A 21089-nucleotide genomic window follows, 5' to 3' on the forward strand; every position below is an offset into this window, starting at 1 on the left:
ACCTCAGAGAAGACACATACAACGCACAGGGTTGAAGAGTTTATCCCAACCCATCCTTGTGCCTACGCAGGACTGAGACACCTGAGGGTCGTGTGATTTGTGTGAGCACAGGAGGACTTCTGTGGGCTCAGAGAGCGGCCCCCTTCCTTTGGAATTGCACTGTCCTGATGTTTCTGCACACGGGGAAGGGTTTGAATGGCTCCCATGGTCCTGCATTCTTTTTCCTCCCTGGCCACTGGGACAGAGTCAATGTCAGATCTCCGGATCATGGATTCATGCCGCAGTGCCAACGCAGGGTGCTGGGAGGGGCACGTGGGTGGGAAGGATCACAGACCCCTGCCCTGACATCCTGACACCCCAGGTGGGGTTTCTGCCTCCAAAGCCTTTGGCAGCTACTTTACCAAAGTAACTGGCAAAGGCTACATGGAGGGAGTGGGACGCCACAATTTTTGTATGTGGTTTCCTACTGAGATCCCAAACTTGATTGCCCTGAAAAATCACTGAGGACAAAGTGAGCTGAACACCTACAAAAGGGCAGTCACGACACTGCAAGACACACTAAAGTCACACTGAAAAAAATCTCACCTTCACTGACCAGGCATTGTGGTGGCATTTCCCTCCAGCAACAAGGAAAACTTGTTCTGCCTTCAACTACTCCAATTCACAACCTCTACACAATGGGGAATAGCACTTAGTGTGGGACCCCAATCAGCCTTGCCCCTGCAGCCCCCCAAGAGAGGGAACAGACTGTGTTTCTCAGCAGATACAGATCTGTCTTCCCTAACACAGATGCTCTCTGAGCATGATGCTGTACAGCCCTGGCCCTGCCACTACTCAGCAGCGACTGCTGAGACCTGCACAGACCCTGACCCCTCTCCCTTTGGCTAAAGGCAGCAGCTGGAGAGACTTAAAAAATCCCCCTCCACCCTCTGCTCCTCGCTCAGAAAAGCTTGGAAGCCCAGCCTCAGTCACTAGCTCAAATACTCATATTTTAATGCTTTCAGGCTGACCCAGGGGTCTACAGATCTGTGTTCTTTGCTGAGGCGCACTCAGCCCAGGGCAGGTCCCATCCCGTGCATCCCCAATGGGCCCCAATGCCCACCACCACAGCTAGCATCTCTCCATCCCTCCCAGGGTCTGCAGGTTCCCCATTCACCAACAGGGCAGCCTTGACTGCTGAAAACTCCAAGAATTACCCCTCCTGAGCAGAGGGTGAAGCTGCAGGACTCCTGACCTCCTGGGAGAATCTTGTATACCTTACCACAGCAAAATTTAGCAAGTCTCTCACTGCTGCAACCTTGTCTGCACTCACTGGAGGGAACAGAGAACGAATTAACACATTGTGGGCCTGAATCTCCTCTGAGGGTGTTGAAGAGCAAAAAGGTCAGAGGAAAGCTGGGAAAACTACCTCAATCACCCTCTTTGAGAATACAACTTTTCCTTGTCAGTCAAGCACTGTGACATTGCTCCAGAGCCAAGTAAGGCTGAAGGAATTCATGTAGAGCATGGGAGAGGGACAGGGAGGAGGTCACTGAAGGACCCATGGGGGACCAGCTGTCAAACCTCTCACATCTTCAAGGCTGTCTGTATGCAAAAGCCAGGAAGGTAAAAAAGAAAAGAAAAAAAAAAGGTTGCAAAGTGCGTGCTTTCCAAACTCTCTTAACTCTTGCTAACCTGAATGTCAGTCCCGACTTGCTCTTCAGGTTCCTCAGGAGCTCCAGCTGGTTCAGAGGAGGGATTAGTCTAGAGGGAGAAAACAAAAGCCATTAATATACAGACAGAGCTGATTCCAGAGCCTCCTGCCTTGGCAACTTCCCCCGCTGCCCCATCCTTTCAACCAGAACCAGCTTTGTGCCATCAACTGCAACTGGGGAACAGCTCAGGAAGGATGGAGAGGGATTTGGCTGCTGCTTCCAGCAGTGTCCTAAGGCAGAGCAGTGGGGTAAGAGAGAGAAAGAGACAGCAAGAGAGAGAGAGAGAAACTTGTCTGCACCATTGGATTTTGAACCTCCCAAAAACCAAGTGGCTGCCAGGGTTCCTGGGCAGCCCAGTGGTGTTTCGGCAGAGCTGTTTCACCACCTGTAGTCTGGCAGGTTGGCATTGCTGTCGCTGGAGGTCAGCACTTTGGATGTGTGCTAAGTGGAGAGAAACTCCAGTTTTGGGGCAAAACGGGAAAAATCAACCCTGCTGCTCTTGGGAATGTGGGGAGGCAGGGGAAGGAGCAGCTTATGGGGCAGAGAAAACAGGGACCTCAGGTTGTGGCCATCCCAGGAGAAACAGTAGTGTGCTCCAGGGTCAAGTTTAACCAATTCTTTACTGTCCATGTCAGGTTTTGCCTTAGAATTAGGCAAAATCCTGTATCGTTGCCTTCTAGGAACCATGGGCTTCCTTCCTTTCTCAGTTACAAAAAAAGAACCTGATGGTGGGAATCCTGGTTAATAACTGAGAAAAAAACCCAAAGAACAAATACCCTGTGGCCTGTCCTGCTTTTGTGCTAAAAGCCATTGAATTAGCTCCTACATCCACTTTTGGTTTCTTCCCTCAGACCCTGAGAGGCTGAGGCTTGCTCCATAAATATTTAATGCTGACATTCACAGCCAGGTTTTCAACCAAGAGAAACATAAGCTGGAGGCGTTGGGGGGGAGGACAGAGAATGCTGCACACGGCTGGGAAGAGCAGCATCTGCTTAAGAGCTCACTTGGGGGCTCTGCATTCAGGGTCAAGGCCAATGGGGCTCATCTCATGACTGGCTGCAAAATCCTCCCCGGGCCACCAGCGTGCCCTTGTCAAACTGTGGAAGTGCCACATGGCACCGCTGTGCCCAGAGGGTGCAGGGTCAGCACAGCAGCTGCCTCAGGTCATGCTGGTGACAAGTGTCTCAGGGATGAAGGGAAGGACCTGGGAACAGGCTGCCTGTGCCTGCCCACATCCACCACAACCCAAAGTGCCACAGCCCCAAGGCAGCCTGTACTTATGACTTTGCTGGAAAATGAGCCATGTAGGTTTTAATGGAAGCAAGAAGGATCTACTCAAACTGTCCCAAAACTGCAGCTCAGGATGGGAAGGAAAGGAGTGCAGGGGCTTGCAGACTAACAGGCTGGTCTCAGCTGAGGTGCTGGAAGAAATGGGGCTCCTGCTTACTGTAAAATAAAGGCAGAGATATTCATGCCCACATTTTTTCAGCCATTATGAGACCAGTAGTTTTACACTTCAGAAAAAAAAAACAAAAACACAAGCAACTGGAAAAGCCTCTTCTCCTCTGCATGCATGAAACTTATCCTCAAAAACACAGTTGCTCAGCAGAGATTTGGTGTTCACAAGATTGAGGCAATCAGAAAATTTTCCAATTCTAAGTATGGAGAAAAGAATAAAAATAGGCCTGAACATTTTGGTTCAGCTCCCCAGTCCAGCTCTGTTCGCTTCCATCCAGAGAAAAGCACATCCTGATCTGCTGAATTAATGATCCTCTTCACTCCAGTCATCAGGATGAAGCCGACCTTGGTTCAGTGGAGCAGTGCATGAGTGCTGGGCTGTTACCTCCCTTCAAAACCACCGTAGGGGTTGGAGATTCATTCCAAGATGGGAGAGGTGGTGCATAAAATCAAGCACAAAGTGTACTCAGCAGCTAATGAAGGATGCGCAACTGTTCTTTGGTGAGTTACCTTCTCAGGGAGGTCCATACCCAGCAGAACACAGCCCTACTTTCTCCAGCTGGGATCACAAATCCAGGGCTCTCACTCATGCAAGTCTCAGCTGAAGAGCTCATCAGCTCACTAAATTGAAGGATTCAGGATTCCAAAAGGAGCTACTTCTTTTGCATTAGCCCATGGTCTGCACTGTGCTGAAAGTGACCACCTCTTGGTGGCCATGTTTCCATGCAAAGGTACAAAGACACAGCAAACACAGAAATCCACCATTTCTGTGGTTGGTTGATGGGCCTGGTAAACATGAGATGGAAATAAGCAATATTTTACTGAAACAATAATAATAATAATTATTAAAAATGGGTGTAAACTCATCCATGTACTCAATTTAATCTCAATTTAATCTCAATTAAATGCTCAGCCTAACCTGTCACTGCAAGAGCAGCCTGGGGAAAAGCTGCTGCATCGCACCATTTCTCCAGATCCTCAAAAACAAACAAACAAAAAAAAGGCAGAACTCTGCACAGCTCTTTAACTGAGCTTTGCTATGAAATGCTGGATGCATGGCCCCCTGCCCTGGTGTGTGTGCCCAGGGGGCAGGTGATGCAGGTGCCACCGTGTCCTCCAGAGATGTGCAGAAAGCACCCCTGGCTGGGGCGCCTCACGTTTTCTCTCTCTCCTCCTGGTCCGTGTGTCACTTGTTAGCAAGGGAAGCACGTTTTGGTTAAGGGGGAGCTGGGTGAGGAGCTCTGCACACCAGGGAACACACACAGCTCATGCCACCCACCACAAAAACACTGCTGCAGGGGACCCAGGGGAACCCACAGCTGCTCCCATCACCCCGCCCAGAGGAGCACAGAGAAACGTCACAGTAACTCCGGGTGCCAGCTACCACATCCAGAGGGAAGGCAGACCTGCTATTCCTGGCAGCACAGACAACTGTCAAGCATTAGGGGACAGTGGGGATATCATGCCTCGGGCCACGACACCACCAGAACCCCACAACACGAGGAGGGCAGCAGGACACAACACAGGGGGGAGCGTACACAGACACACACACACACCACGACACGCACACAGAGACAACGATGATTTTTTTGAACAGTCCCAGTAGGAACAGTTAGGGAGAGGGTGGCAAGGAGATGGATGCTGGAATGGGATGGGGGCCTAAATGAGTCTCCATGCTATGCTAGAGTTCCTATGAGCAGCCAATTTTTACCTTAACCATGACTTTATGTCTCTGGTTAAAGCTATTTTTCATAACTGAGAACATTTATGAAACTCATAAAATACTCTATTACAACAAATGGGATGGAAGTGGAACATTCTTATTTCACTCCCAGCAGTAGAAAAATGTCTGATTCTCAAAACAGACTGTTGTTCAGCAGAACAGGAAAATATATTTTTAACATTATACTTGCAGTTCATTGATGCAATTTGGTGTAAATTAAGCACACAAAGCTGTAAGTGTGATTTACTAAGGCTATAAAACTTACATCTGTGAAAACTGGAGCTGGGTTTGGAAATCAGACACTAAATCACATCAGCTCTAATGGCATTACTGCCTCTAGTGAGGATTTAAACTGCTCTAAAACGAGAGCTTGACCTGCAGTCTTGAAATGCAAGTCATTTATTCCCCATCTTAAAATATTAACTTGACTATACCTTCAGATACCCATCTCATTTAAAATATGCCTGTGATTTGCAAATCTACTCCTTTCTGCAGAACCTGAGATAACGTTATTTATCATAAATCTTACACAGTCACATCCAGGTCTTTGCATTTGGATTGGTCCCAAAAGGTTAAGTCCCAGATTGAATAACTGTGGCTAATAACTGCTTGGCTCTAGGTCGGTCTTGGAAGGAAAAGCTGAAATGGAAAAGTCCTGCTGAGATGAAACATCTTTTTCCCAAAAATCAGACTGGATTACTCAAAGAAATGAATGATTATTTCAGTTTAGCATCTCAGATCTTTCTCTCCTCCACATGCTGTCCTCAAAAGCAGGCACAGCTGCTGTGGAGATTTTATTCTGTGCTCCCACTGATGGGTCCCATGGTGCCACCACACCAGCAAACTCAGCAAAGCCAGCATTACTGGGTGGGCACAGCTCCTGCAGCATAGAGCCAGAAAAATGACACAATGAAGGGTGGGAAAAGAGGGCTGGAGAAAGGGAACACGAAGGAGTGATGGCAGAGGGAAATGGAAGTATGAACGGGGACGTCTCCCTGTTAAGCGTTGCATGGATTGGAGGAGGGGGGTAAGACCATCAAGAAATCATCCTTAAAAAAGCAAGCTTATCAAGTACTCTACCATTCTCCTTCCTTACATCACCATTTTGGCAGAGTTTCCCAACACCTGAGTGTACCAATAGCTAAAACGGCCATGGAGGTGCATGGGGTTAGTCTATCAGCAGCAGGAGGGGGCATCTGCTTTGGGCTTTCACTCATTCCTTTGAAAAAACTCATCTTCAGAGGTTTCTTTTTCTTTCTTTTTTTTTTTTTTTTTAATTCAAGGCTTTGCATATTACAGTCCCAAATGAAGAACAAGGAGTGACATGACACACACTTTCAGAGTCACATGCACTTCATACCTGGAGGCACCATACGTTTGCGTTTGCGTGCTTTTCAAGAGTTTTCACCAAAGAAAACCAAAGGGATAAGAGAAAGAAAAACAGGGGGGGAAGAGGCGGGGTGGAGGAAAGGGGAAAAAGAAACAGAATAAAGAAAATTAGCATATGAACGAAGTGTCTCCCCGGGAGCAGATGCTGTGGCCAGGCTCACAGGTGAGCACGGGAGCGTGGGCTGAGCTTGCTCCCGCTGTGGCTGGCTCAGAAACCACCACACACCCGTGTCACCCTCGGGGACAGGCAGCTGGCACCTTGCTCCAAGAGCAAATTGGCACCACAGAGCAGGGAAAGTGTGGGGGCCTCCCAGAGACCTTCCATGGGACATCTACAGCCCTCGGTCCCACCAGCCAGGAGCTCCTCGGGCTGGGCTGCTGACGTGGGCAGGATGTGCCCCATGGGTTTGTGGTTTTTTTTAGTGAAGGCCAGTATGTGAATGTAGTTGAGATCAAGGCTCTGCTCTCATGAATGACAACGAGAGCAAACTTTTTTTCCCAGTAAATCCAGTGGCTGATGCAGAACAGGTTAGGATGTCTGAGTGCACCAAGCTACCCACGCATCACAACCCAAGCCACACCTGCTCACAATGAAGCCTTGTGCATATTTCAGATTTGGTTCTACCACATTTTGTATTTAAAGGTTAAATTTGAGATTCTCTAAGAAGCCACCATATTTTCCCCAAACAAGTTAGAGCAGCTCTACTGCAGTGATTTGAGTGATGTTCTGGAGCCACGTGAGCTCCTCCAAGGCATGTGTAACAATTTGCTCATATCAAGCAGCCACGCCTTTTCAGAGATGCCTTGGGAAGAGGGATGAGCTAAAGGCACAGGGCTCCTGCTATGAGGAATAAGCAGCCTGATGTTGAGCAGAAAGGATGCCAAGGTACTGGTGACTGCAGATCACCCCCGGGGCACCAGGGAGGGGGATGCTGTGTTCCTCCAACCCACTTCCAAACCACACCGTGGGTTGCAGACACGTGTCAGCAGCCATCACTTTAATGTGGTGCTGGGCTTGACGTGCTGCCACGGCTGCACCAGCACCAGCACAGGGCTGCCAGCCCCTGCCAGCCAGCTCAGGGAAGTGGGTGGGCAAGGAGAGATGGTCAGTGTGAGTGACAGAAGCTGCAGCCAGAACATACAGTTATTCCCTTTTTAAAAAAAAAAAAAAAATCCAATTAATTTATCTGAGTGCACCCAAAATATATTCAGGTGTTCACTGCTTTCCTGGTAAAAAATGCCGTTTGACTAATGCCTGAATCCATCAGTGCACCCACAGCTCACTCGCTTGGGAGCTGGGATTTAAGGGAGAAGCTGGGACTGCAGTGAAACCCGTGCCTAGGGAAGCCCAGGGTGACACTGCAGAGTGGGGCTGAGCAGCACCCACAGCATCAGCCAGCGAAACTGCTACAACCCTGCTTCTCATCTGTCCTGGTTTTTTACTCAAGTGGGCTCTTTTAACTACTTTTGTTTTCCCTTTCTCCTCCCTAAAGTTTTTATTTAGCCCCTCCTGGAGCTCTGTAGCTTAGTTCTCCTCCTGCGGACCAGCTCCGTGGAAATACAGGTTTTAACGAGCGGATTAAGTAACAGGTAATTAAATAACCCCAGTACTCTGCAATCAAAAGGGTGTCACTGCATGTCTGGCTGCGTGGTAAGTTCAGTAGTTCAAAGAGAATTAAAACCTGGCAAAATCCACTGAAAAAAAGCCCTGGGTGTCTGCAGTTTGCAGTGGACTTTGGGCCAGGCTCCATCCTCACCCTTTCCAGTAGCTGATCCCAGCCAGAAGGTCAGATACTGGGAGGGAGAGCTTCGATGGGTGAGTTTAATGCTATTGGAAAACAGCTTTGTTCTGGTTTGTTGGGTTGTTGTTGTTTTGGGTTTTTTAGAGAAAATCTTGAAGTTGCCTCATCAATTTCCAGGGAAAAAGCAACCAATCGGACACACACTGGGAATGAATCCAATAAAAACTTACTGACCACAACAATGTGACTTCCAACAGGTTTTTATGCTGGATTAAGAGGCTGGCTGCTGTGTTTTAAATATATACTAATGCTTACCCCAGGAAATACATCCAGACTGTCTGCCCAAGGGCTAAAAGACACCAGTAACACAGGAAAAATCAGGAAGGGATGATACCTGCACTGGCACAACCCAGTGCTGGACCACAGCCCTGTGTGGGAGCAGGGAGATGGGGCACAGGGAGCCCCACCAGGCCCAACAAAACCCCACAGGAACATCTAACCAACATGTTTAACCCCGCTACAAACCCAGAGGGACCTGGGTAGCCCCCAAAAACACACCAGAAAGGGATGCAGGACGCAGGGCAGTGTGGGGTGAAAATGAATAGCAACACTGTGCATTTTAGCTTCTGAGGAAGCCTCCTACTTAGATACCACCAAGCCCAAGAGGGACATAAAGGATGCAGTACTTCCCCATGTCCCAGAGGGCATTGAGGTATGGTAGGGAACTCTGTCCCCACTTCCATGAAACTCCAAATCCCAAGAGGCTGTGAATTCCCACAGCACTGCTCTAACCTTAACAAAATGCCTGGGTACAATAAGTAGAGCAGGTAAAGCAAGGCAGATGGATGCTGCCAAAACTCAATGGTGTTTATCTGCCTCATCCATCAAGGCTCCACCATCCTTCCCTACTCCTGTCAACAGACTGGGATGGATAAATGAAATATAAGAAATGGGAAAACGCTCACTGAATCCTGAGTTGGTTTTCCTCATCTCAGAGAAAAAAAAGGAAAGGAAAGGAGGACACAGGGCAAATGCACCCAGGAGAGTACCAGGCTGGTCAAAGGAGGGAGAAAAGTTTGCTGAAAGGCAGAAGGACCATTAGAGACCAGTTGGATCAGCAAGGAGAGCCTGGAAGGGCACGAGGAGCTGCAAGTAGGGTGAGGGCAGCTTTTACCTACGATCCAGAGCAGCTTGGAGGGAGGTCTTCACACCTGGGCACGGCAACTGTCACAACACAATGCAACTACCAGCAGACATGGAGAAATAAAGGGGAAAAGAAGAGCATGTACAACACACAGAGACATGGAAATAAAAAAAAAAAAAAAAAGGCAACATGAAAATTAAAATCAAGTCAAAAAGAAATACAACAAAAAATACAAAGCAAATAAAAATTCCGAAAGACAAAGCATACACCGGCCCTTAAGAGCCTCTTGAAATCAACTTTTTCAATGAAAAAAAAACCAGAAACAAATAAATGAAACTATATATCCAGATAACGGAAATAACTATGGAGGCAGTGGCATCACGAGGAAGGCAGTGGAAGAGGAAGTTGGAGGAGGAGGTACCTGTACATGGGGACGGTGACGGTGCGCTCGTAGTACTGCCAGGTGGAGTGCAGGTCCGTCCGGGACAGGTTGGTGGCATAAAATCTCCAAGCCGCCTGTGGGGGACAAGACACAGTGGGGTTGTGGGCCCAGGCATGAGCAGCACCACCCTCAGGTTTATAAACCTCAGCCAACTCTGATTCCTCCCTCTGTTTTCTATGGGATGGATCCAGCATTTTTGCCCCTTCCTTGATTTGATACATGACAAATTTGGGGTGGTACCATGATGCTCCTCACCATGTGAGCCTGGTTAAAAATTTTGTGGGTCTCGGGCACGCACACCGGCAGGCTGAGGGCAAGGATGAAGTGGGTGTTGTTGCCTATTAAGGAGTTAAAAATTTGGAAAGAGAGGAGCAGGGGAATGTAAAATGACTACTTTCAAATCTCCAAGATGTACACCAAGGCCAACCTTCTGCACGGACATCTGTTATCATGAAGAAAATGCTCCCAATTGTAATTTTATATGAGTATAAATATTCTCTTTGGGGAAGAAGAATGAGTGAAAACAGACTGTCCTAATGCATTTGTCTTGCTGTGCTGGGTTGAATTTCATTCCTTTTCTCCCCTAGATTCCCTGCCACATATGCTATTTTCCCATGGTTGATTTCCTGGCATTTATTCCCAGACAAAACCAGTCACCAGCTGCTGTCTCACACCTTAAACACACGGCCCCACTTTTCACCAGCCCATTTCTTCCCCAACTTCTAAAAGTCTGTTAAGCCCCCCAAAACCAGGACAATGTAACCCCAAGGCTCCTTGGATGTGATCCTCACCTGGATCAGGCCCGCTGCTGGGTTTCGCCTCTTCTCAAAGTGTTTTTGTCGATGCTGCTCTTGAACCTTCAGAGCAAACCCCGAACCCAAGATGCCCTGGAAGAGAACAATTTGCAGTTAGCAGGGGTTTAGCTCAGCTTTGACTTGAAAGTTGTGGCCAGCTTTCCCTCCAAAGTTTTTTTTCTGGCTCAGTTTTTGTTTCAAACACAGAGGAAGGAAGGAGCCTCCACCCCAGCAGCCTTGGCAGACATTCTCCAAGGGGCAGCAGACTTTGCTGGCACCCACTGGAATTGCAGCTTTTCCCAAACCACCTCCAGCCAGCTGATAAAACACAAAATAACCCCAGAGTGTTGGCATTCATCAAATTATCCCCACGGGGATCCAGATCAGTGCAACACTCTGAAATGCATCTGCGAGTGATTTGCTGAAACGGTGTAATCACAGAATCACAGACTGGTCTGGGTTGGAAGGAACCTTAAAGCTCATCTCATTCACCCCCCTGCCATGGAAAGGGGCACCTTCCACTAGACCAGGTTTCTCAGAGCCCTGTCCAGCCTGGCCTTGATGGAGCAGCCACAGCTTCTCTGGGCAACCTGTGCCAGTGCCTCACCACCCTCACAGGGAAGAATTGCTGCCTAATAGCCAATCTAAATTTACCTTCTTTCAGTTTAAAGCTATTAATTACCCCCAAGAACAGCCCTCTGAGGGAAAAAAATCCTTTATATTGCTCCAATAAATATTTGTGCAGAGCCAAATCTAGAATTTCCACCCCGTTTGCTCAAAGTGCCCCAGCTGTGGATATTCAGACAGGGTTTGCCCTTTTCTCCCTAATTTTTTTTTCTTCAAAAGCCACAGACCATTGCAGGCAGGAGGGTGCATCGCGTTGCTGGATGCAGCTGTTGCAGCGGCACCAGCTCCAGGGGCTGGGGATAAGGAACAGGTGAGGTCAGACCCCCTCCCAGTGAGACCTCACTCCCAGCACCGTCCCACTTACGGCAGGAAGGGCGAAGAAGGAGACGCCGATGAGTGTGAAGGTCGCCGCCAGCAGCCGCCCGTTCCAGGTCTGCGGGTACTTGTCCCCGTAGCCGATGGTGGTGAGAGTGATCTGCAGGGAGGAGATCAGTGCCCAGCCCTTGGTCAGACAGCCTTAAAACTGAAACGACACGGCCAAAACCCCCGCAACACCCGAGCGGGAGGGACATGGAGGAGCCGGGATCGCTGCGTGCCCTGAGCTGACCAAGGGAAGGCGCAGCTCGGGGACCCGGAGGACCGAGCAGGGATGGGCAACCCTGCAGGATGCGGATGCCCCGACACCCGCCCTGCTCACGTGCTGGGTTTTCACACCAGTTGGGAGCATTTTCTGTGCCTTTTGCTGTCACGGAGAGAGCTGCCATCTGGTGCAGAGGCTGGCGGCAGCTCGGAACCTCCCCCGGGAGACGGGGTTGTGCCTTCGGCAGGGGAAGCGAACCCGCACCGTTCCCCAAACTCCCTTTCGGCATCTCAGGAAAACAGGCAGGGCTATTTGCATGCATAAAGACCTGATTCTGCCTGTTCCCAATCCTCCCAGCAGTGCCTATTAGCTGGTCTCCCTTCCTGTTTAAAAACAGCCTATTAGACCAAGAGGATGAATTATAGCTCCTTCATACCACCTCATTTAGGAATGTTTTTTCCCCTCCTCAGCATTTTTGCAATGCGGCAACAGAGATCTGGCAAGTTGCTGTCTGTATTTTGGGGAAAGATCTGAGGGATTTTTTGGAGACAGAATCCCCTGAATGTCAAACTGCAGGAGAAGACACCTTTACCCACTTCAGTCCACAGACATCAGCATGCTGGGTATTCCCCCAGGGCTTCCAAGAGGATTTGGAGAGCCTGGGTCTGCCAGGGCAAGGTAGCGGGGAGTGGTCTGATTAGAAACATCTTTGAGACTTCTGATCCCAAAGGTCCCTGTGACACATGGAAGTGTCTCTGTCCCACAGCCTCCATGGACAGAGCTGGCCCCAGGGATGGCAGCTGACAGCACGCTGATGTGGCATTGGAAATGTGCATTTCATTCAGAATAAAATCACTTTTACACAAATGGAAGTATGATCTCAAAGCGCCCTTTAATTAGACCCACTAAAAGCCTTATCAATTAGATGCTATTTTGACAAAGTGGTTAAAAAATGCATCTACATGCCTCATTCTTACTGAAACAAAGTCGGAGCAATGCTCTCTCCATAAACACTGCAAAATTGGTTTACAATTTTTTTATAATTTCCACAGACAACTACAAGGATTGGGTGCAGCAAGATCAACAAAGGGATGAGTTTATGAGCCTGAAATTTGATTTATCCCATCTCTTAATATCTGCCTGTACTGGAACCATGAGATGGACAATGACAGAAACTACTTATTTTAATGAGGCTCAATTTTTTTTCTGTGCTTCTCAGTGGCAAAACAGTCTGGTGCATCTCTGCATCCCAAAAGGCAGAGCAGTGATCCTCTGTTGAAGGCCTGCAGAGCCTGGGAAACAGGAGGGATAAATCTGCCAATAGTTCTCCCCAGACTAAGCTCTAATCTGGGCTGTCACTTTTCCCCCATTGTTTAATTTCTGGTTATGTCAAATTGGGCTTTGTTTTTATTTTTTTTGTCATAACTAAGGGACTTTAAAAGCAATTTACTGCTTTTTTCCCCTTTGTTGGAACAGAGGAGCTGCTTGATCAGCCGATTCCTCCCCAAGCCTGTTATTGGGATTTGATCAGATCGGGGATTTTCATTACATGCTTTGTAATCAAGGCCAAACTAGTGATGGAGCAGAAGAACAATAACGCAAGAAGATTAGAACGTCATTAATTCTCTCTTTGTTAATCGAGTAATCCAATAATTCACATGCACACGCACACACAGAGCAAACCAAAAGTATTGCCCTTTCCTCCTCTGTCAGCAGAGATGTGAAGGGGAGTGCTCGCCCCGCTGGAGTCTTTCTGGTACTTAGACCCTATTAATTTTATAAACTTTATTCCTGCATGTTTAACAGCACCTTGCCCAAGTGCAATTTAAATAATTAAAGGGCAGCAATACTTGTCAAAACAATGATCAAAGCAGTGTGGGGTCTCTGTCTGACCTGCCTCTGCTGTCACGACAGAGCTAAATCCCACAGCTGGGAGCACGTGAGTGCCCCGTTCCCCTGCAGCTCCAGCTAATGCAGAAATGTGATCCTTTAACGTTTTCTATGAGGTTTGTATAAGAAAAAGAGCTAAATGGAGCAGCCCAAAGCCATTTAATAAAAATGTTAACTAAGCACTCTATAAGTCGATACCTCACGTAAGTGATAGAAGATGGAGGGTTAATGGACGTTTTATTTTAATAACCAGCAGCTGTTCTAAGAAAATTACTTACCAGACCCCACCAAAGTGCATCTGCGTATGTATCAAAGTGCTCATTTTCTCCTTTCTCGGCCAAGTATACCAGGAAAGAGGCCAGAATGAGGCACAGGAAGCCAATATACCACGCAGTAATCAGCTCCTGCGAGATCATTAAAGGAAAGAAGAGAATAATTGCAATCCTGGTGCGCATCTCTCAACGTTGAGTTACTTGATTGCGGCTGGATCTGAACTTTCCCTGCATTTATTTAGGTTTGAGGGCTTTGGTTAGAGGCCAGTAATGACACTTTTTTGAGATGGGACCATGAGGTGGTGGCTCTGCCAAGCACATGGGGCAATCCCTGTCCTGAAGACCCCAACATCTAAACACATACAGCAAATGGAGAAGGGCATTTAATAGCTCCATTATTGCAAGATATGGACCTGAGACTTAAAAAACTCTAGCATTTCCCCAATTCACATAGTTAGAACTGAAATAGGAATCCTCAAATCCTTGGGGCTTCTACTTACAGAGGAGGAGCTGCAAAGTTGGGTTCTGGATGCAATATACCCCAATTGCAGAGGATTTTTAATTCAGAATTCACAGAAGTGATTATTTTTGGATTAGGTTAATGTAAGGGTGGACAAAAGGGACTCACAAATTCCCTGTGATAGTTCTGGCTAAGGTGACTAAGCTTTTCAGGGGAAAAAAAGTGCAGGAAACAGGAGAAATGTTAAATTCATGAATTCAGAAGCAGTAAACAAAAAATTATCAACAAACTCTTCCCAAACCGATCACCTTATACCAGGGATCAGTTCTGTGACTGGAACCTCTCTCTCCCTTCTCTCCTTGGTTGGTCGAAGCGCTCCATCAGACCTTGTCCCTGACTCTGCATCCCTTCCCGTGTTACCTACGGTGTCTTTCCGATCTCCTCAGGCCTGGGAGAGCTCTGGGAAGGAGAACTGAACCAAAGCAGTGCCTCTGTGGGGGAGGGAACGCCAAGAGCAACTCGATGTCCCTGCTTGGGACCTGCTCACCTTGCTGTGTGCGTAGACCACAGAGCCCAGGAGCTTCCAGGTGCCGCCCCGCCGGTCCATGCGGATCATGCGCAGGATCTGCAGGAACCTCAAACTCCTGAGTGCTGAGGTGGCAAAGACATTCCCTTGGGACCCCGCTGCCAGCACGGCGATGGATGCAATCAGCACCATGATGTCTGCAGGAAGAGAGGGCAGGGAAAGCTGAAGGAGTGCTGCTGGACCACCACCAAAGGGGATGGAATTCCCACTGCCTCGGGCAGCAGAAAGCTGTGCATGAGAATGATCTCTTGGTCACTTGTATTCTGCGCTGGAAGGACATAGCATTAATCTTAAATTGGATGAAAGGAGCTACTACACACCTTGTGGAATATCCTGGTTTCCTTCTCCACGCTCATCATCCATAAAAAATGTGTCAAATACTGTGAATTTTGATATGATTCAGTGTTAACACTGCTAAACTGGGTTAAATCCTTGCAAAATGCTTGGCCTTTTTTTTTTATCAGCCATAGCTGCCTGTTACACAAAGCTGGGAATTACACCATCTAAATTGGGAATGAAAATCTCCAGGTCCTCCACAGCAGTCCTAAGGTGCTCACAGACAAAGACCAAGAAATAGGCCAAGAAAAAAAGCCTTTCTCTATATATACACGAAGACTTGGTAAACCTCCCTCTTCTCTAATTTTCTATGCAAATTTTATAGCAGTCTTTTTCTGTGGAATAAGCTCAAATCCTGCATATAACCATTGCCAGCTCCTGGACAGTTGAAGGCAGCTTCCATAGCGAAGGGCATGGCCTCTCTGCCCATTTCTTATCCCAGAAAAAAATCACTACTGTGCCCAGATGGCCCCTCTCACAGGAGGCTCACCGAGTACTTTACAAACAAGAATTAATTAAGTCTCATAACTCCCTTGTGAGGCAGCTCATCAGCACCAGGGAAGGCAAAGTGACACACCGAGCTTCAGTGACTCGTGAACGATTCGGTGCGGAGGTTGGACACAGGATTGCAGGATCCCAGTTCCTATGCTCAGCTTCTCCTGGCTAAACCCCCTTTCTGCGCAGCTGTCAGCGATGCCTGAGGTACACAGGGCACTGGGATGGCTCCCAGGTTGGCAGAAAACAGGGAACACACCGTGATGAATAACAAAAAACACATCCGTGGATTAGGACTTCTGCCTTTGTGCTTTTTCCTGACCACGAAGCAGCTGAAGATCAACCCCCCAAAATGCATGCAAGACACCAGAGCCCTGTGCAAGCAACTGCTTGCAGTGGCCATCGTGGTTTGGGGAATCTCATGCAGGGAAGGAGGTCTTACCGATGACGCAGAAAGGCTTGCGGGCAAATTTTAACCTTCCCCTCCAGCCCCGGTATCGGCAGCAGCAGCCGGCCGCCCAGATCCTCACAAAGTATTCCACCCCAAACACCACGATGGTGACGATTTCCTGTGAGGGAGACAACGCTGTTAGTCGGGAAAGAAGGATGGTGGAGAGCCTGCTCCAGAATCAGGGACAAACACGTGACCTCAGGAAAATACACCTCGGACAACACGTCACCAAGCTGTCTGCACCGTTCAGAGAGCCCAGGCTTGAAGGATCATCAGATCTCTGCTTTTGTGTCTTCCCTCACCCCACCCAGGGTGGGGAGAGGTACTGCATGTTGTAGCCATGAACTAGAGTTTCACACTGTCCCTATTGTCTTTGTGTCCCCCATCAGAGGACTGGCAAGCACCTCCCTGTCTCCCTGCCATTAGTCTCCAGGACTCGAATCGGTTAATGATGAGCAGCTCAGGGAAGAGCAGAAATAGGAATCACTGGTCAGGAATCATCCTAGGACTCTTCAAAGGGGATTTCAGCTTTTTCCCTAGAAAAGTGGCCTGGTTGCCTGAGTGTGCTGGGCTATCTGGTGCAGGGGGGTGTAGATTCTCCATCCCTTAATGCCACGCGAGCTCTTTCCATCACCATCTGAACATCCCGTGCACGCTCCCTTCCCTCTGAGTTCTTTACTAGCAGCACTTTTCTCAGCTTTCTGATGTGTCAGACCTGATGAACCCATAATTAGTCTGCAGCACCTTTTGATGTCGATGTAGGGCAGGGACTGGGGAAGAGGAAGGCAGACAAAAGGAAAGATGTGTGAATCTGGCAGCCCTGCACCACTGCCGTGGTGGCAGGATCTCTGCTGGCTCTTGGTGGCAGAAGCCACACTGTCAGTGTGAGGGATGCCGGGCTATTTCAGGAACAAAACTCTGCAGCTTCATGGTGGATCAAATAGTTGCAGGGATGTGATAGTGTGGGAGAGGAGGCAGCTCTGCCGGCTGCTCCCGACACAGAGCGTCTGCAGCTTTAAATACTGGGAGCTTTCAGTTGGGATCAGTCTTGCTTCTGTGTTTTGAAATTGAAGATAAATTCAGGAAAGAAAAAGAAAAGAAAGAAAAAGTCTAGGAAGAAAGGTTTTAAAGGATCCTTCAAAATATTTTTAGTTTATTCCTGATACAGATTTCTCCTTTTCACATTTCTTACCCATAGGTTGTACTGGTCCCCCTCTCACAAGTGACAGTTTAAATCCTTGCCTCTAACACCCCCAATCTCAGGTTTTTGTGTGGTTTTGCCTTTATGTTAATACCTCACTGTTGGCCCCCACTTACCAGGATGTAAAGGGCCCCTTCTGAGCTGTTCTGGTACTCATCAATGGTCGAAAAGACAGACAGCACCAGGCAGGAGAAAACTAGTAGAAAACTACATAACACAAATATTAAAACAAAAAATAAAATAAAAAGGGGAGAGAGAGAGAAGGTCAGTCTTCAGGGCAGGATTTTTTCATACTCATCAAAGTAGTCCAGAGAGCAATTTTGGACTTATTTCTCTATGAGTATTTACTGCACTGCTGCTACCACACCATGTAAAAAGGGTGAGTAAAGTGGCCAGTTTTACTAATTGAAAGGGTTATGTGTGGATACACCCACTGGACTGGTCAGTGCCAATCCAATTCCCCTCCCAGCTGGCAGCTCTGATCACTTCTGACATTATTTCCCTAAGGAACTGTCAGGTCTTTCTGCAACACGCTTTCAATAAGCATGCAAATGAACAGGAACATTTCTAACTGGGATAAGAGGGAGTAGACTGGCTGAGAAGCAGGAGCACAGGCTGAGCACGAACCCATAAAGAACTCCACTGATGCTCTACATCCACAAAAGCTCACATAGGAGTGGGACTACCTTTCTTGTCAGGATAGGACATTTTTGGGTGGATTTAATGTTCCTTCCTTAGGCAGGTACTCCACATTAACTCCTCATTGCCTGGAAAAGCTGGTGACTTTTTGGGTTTGTTGTAGCATCAGTGGGAGGTTGGTAGTTGTTACTCTGCTTTTCTGTGGCCAGTCACATGACACAGTAAGGGCTTGATCCAGTCCTAGGGAATGTCATCTTGGAGTTTTTGGTACCACAGAGCCTTGGTACACCCTTTGGTACACCCTTGCCACTGGGGAGGGACCTGAGCTGGCCTCTGTCCCAGCCCTGCAGGGACTAAAGGAGCCTCATCCTGCCATGAGCTGGAGAAGACCCAACTTTGATATCAGCGCTCTCAGTCTCTTATTTACCACAAAATAGGGGAAATTCTCAAAACCCAGCGTGCATCCAGGTCTCATTGACATCTACATCCACGGGCAGCCTCCCAAAAGCAGCCTCAGCAGTGCCACACCAGCCTGTCACTCACAGCCTGTCCCCATCAATGCTCCGTGCTTCTCCTGAGTGCTGGGTGTTCTAATGCAAATCAAAGGGCACGAAATGAACGACAGGAGCTCAACTCTCCTCCAACACTCAGCGCCTCAGTCCACAGCTACAGAGGTGTCCTGGCATCTGCTCAAGGAAGGAGGCTTCCACCCATGCCCACTGCTTGCTGCAAGAAAGGGAGGGAAATTAATTTACTGGAGATCGATTTACTAATAGAATAAAGTAGGCCAGTGCAAGGAAAAACTAAAAGCTGCATTCTTTAAGAGCATTAAATAATTCATCTGTCTGACTTTGTCTCACATTCCTACAAACTGAATTTTGAATATTTATAAGGTTTGGCTCTGCTGGTGGGGGCTGCTCCTTTTCGGTGAATAAAGAAAAGCAGTTTCACTGCCAGGTCGTGCTTGTGGCTTTGCAGTGACCATTAATGTCACAGCAAAAAGTAAAAATAGGGAGATTTGCAGTACTTATTCGAACCACAGGCTGAAATGTGGTGGTGAGGTAAGGGACTGCTGGAGGTAAGGGACCTTCAGAGCCATCTCAGCCAAGGCTGAGCTTTGTCAGCCACAAGATGAATTCAGCACAGAGCAGATAAGGATAATTACTTGATTCCTCACTACAAATTTTCTCTTCTAACACCAGGTTTGGTACCCAGACACTTGGAAAAAAAACCTCAAGAGAGTAAGAAAACTTTCCTTTCAAACTCACTCATGATGTCCCTTAATGTCTTCTCTAGGTCTCACTTAAACATCTTTTCTCCCCAGGCTGTTTATTTAAAACCCTTGCCATAAACAATCCTACCACAACCTGCCCTGCAGTCAAATGGACTCCATCCATCCCAACATCCTCTGAGTTGCCTGGGCCAGGCCCTGGGACTGGAGACAGACCCCTGCTGCTGCCTGCACTGCTGCAGGGGGAGCAGAGCCCTGCACCCCAGTGGGGAAGGAGCTGCAACTGGGTCAGGCAGCCCCGCTCCTGGGGTGGCCCAGATTTTGCTGCAAACTTCTGTGTTGAAGTGAGAAACAAATGAATAATCAATGAGAGAAGAAAGAGAAGAGGGAAAAAAGCAAACAAAAAAAAAAGATAATAGAAAGGGATCAAGGGAAAAGAAATCCTAGGTTTTCTGATTAAAGAAGCAGAATGTGAGTTGCATTTCTTTTTGTGATCAAACATCACTGTAAAATGCCTGAGGAGATGCTGAAAGTAAAGTGCAAATATCAGCACAGGCTTGCACAGTGTTTGCTCAGGTGACCACCTTGGATGGATCCAGAAGGAAGCCACTCTTAAATGATGAGTCCTGGCAGGGACACACACCACAAAAAAAAGAGGATTCCTGTATATTCAATTGTCACTAGACAGATATTGATGGGATAGAAAAAAAAAAAAAAAAGAAAAAAAAAAAAGGAAAAGAAATTGCTTTATCACTCCACATCCCAAGGGTGGATTGTGCAAACCATGGTTATGGGGAGAGCTGGGGCAGCTCTGGGCACTGCTGGGGCAGCTGGATGTGTCTGTGCTGCTTCTTCCCTTCCCTAGCACATCACTGCAGCCTCATCCCCGGCCTCTCTGCTCTCCTCATTTCCCCAGGACCAGCTCAGCACTGCTGTAATTTCAGCTCCGGGCTCCCCAGGGCTTCCATTGCCAGGGAGACCTGATGCAGATCACTCTTTCAGGGCCAGCATTAATTACTGCACTGCCAAGCATGGGAGGCAACAGGGAATGCACCAGCTCATTCAGTGAAGCCATGGGAGCTCCATGGCCAAATCCCACATGGACAAAAACCTTCCCTGTCTCAGTCCTGATGAGTAAGGAACCCCCTGTCCCAGCCCCCAGGTAAGGAATGGTCCTGACAGCAAGGGATGAAGGCTCTGGCTCACCATAGGGTGAGCTGCACAAGCATCCCAAAACAGCTCCATGGTGATGCACAGCTGCTTGGCTTGACCCTGTGGTCCACAAATCTTTGGGAGGCTGAAAAAGGAGACTCAGAGAATGAAACCTTTCTGCAAGGAAACTGAACTCAGGGGGTTGGGGTCTGTATAGCTCCTAGGAGGCTTTGAGGGATCTACAGAACCCCTGTGGATAGAGGAGTGGAAGAAGCAAGCTAAGAAGTGTGTCTATGTTGGAGACTGTGTGTATCCTCTGAGCTCCCACAGAGTGAGGGCAGTGGGGAACAGGAAGCTGGGCTCTGCTTTAATTCCACCTAATCTAACCAGACAGATCAGGAAAGGGCTTCAGATAATTATGGATAGCTAAGGAAAGGGAAACAAGCCAATAAATAGTGTAGGTACTGGGATGAATCTAATTTTTAAAGCTACATATCTAATGAAAGCAAATTATGTCTGCAGCCTGACTCTGGGAAATGTTAATGTGCAATAAGGAACATTAATTAGGTCCCACCTAATGATTTTTACATTAAAGATGCCAATTCTGCTTACAGCTTTGGAGAAGACAATATCCTCCTCCTGAGCAGACAGGAGCTGGGTCCTACATGATGCATGGCTGGAGTCAGCACCAGCCTCTCCCAGATCCTGGCCAGGATGCAAATGGCAGCTGGCAGTTTGGGAGTAATGCCTCCTCTGCAGAGTGATGGCAAGGAGAAAGCTGTC

The 21089-nt window shown here is 48.0% G+C and overlaps 1 protein-coding gene across 9 annotated transcripts in view; it reads right to left on the minus strand.

Moving 5' to 3' along the window:
• Positions 1-21089, minus strand: part of KCNQ2 (potassium voltage-gated channel subfamily Q member 2) — a 74598-nt gene that overhangs the window by 34074 nt on the left and 19435 nt on the right. For 7 of the 9 annotated variants that reach the window (XM_051803394.1, XM_051803395.1, XM_051803391.1 and 4 more), the window contains exons 2-10: positions 17401-17491; positions 16075-16201; positions 14763-14938; positions 13762-13887; positions 11378-11488; positions 10384-10479; positions 9572-9666; positions 6236-6265; positions 1675-1743 (exon numbers count right to left, since the gene is read on the minus strand). In XM_051803394.1, the coding sequence (XP_051659354.1) occupies positions 1675-1743; positions 6236-6265; positions 9572-9666; positions 10384-10479; positions 11378-11488; positions 13762-13887; positions 14763-14938; positions 16075-16201; positions 17401-17491 (921 nt within the window). The remainder of the gene's footprint in view (positions 1-1674; positions 1744-6235; positions 6266-9571; positions 9667-10383; positions 10480-11377; positions 11489-13761; positions 13888-14762; positions 14939-16074; positions 16202-17400; positions 17492-21089) is intronic. The other 2 variants (XM_051803393.1, XM_051803392.1) reach the window with 1 other exon arrangement.

Source organism: Manacus candei, unplaced genomic scaffold (genome assembly GCF_025592945.1).
Source record: "Manacus candei isolate 608988 ecotype Guabito, Panama unplaced genomic scaffold, ASM2559294v1 h1tg000057l, whole genome shotgun sequence".
Lineage (NCBI taxonomy): Eukaryota > Metazoa > Chordata > Aves > Passeriformes > Pipridae > Manacus > Manacus candei.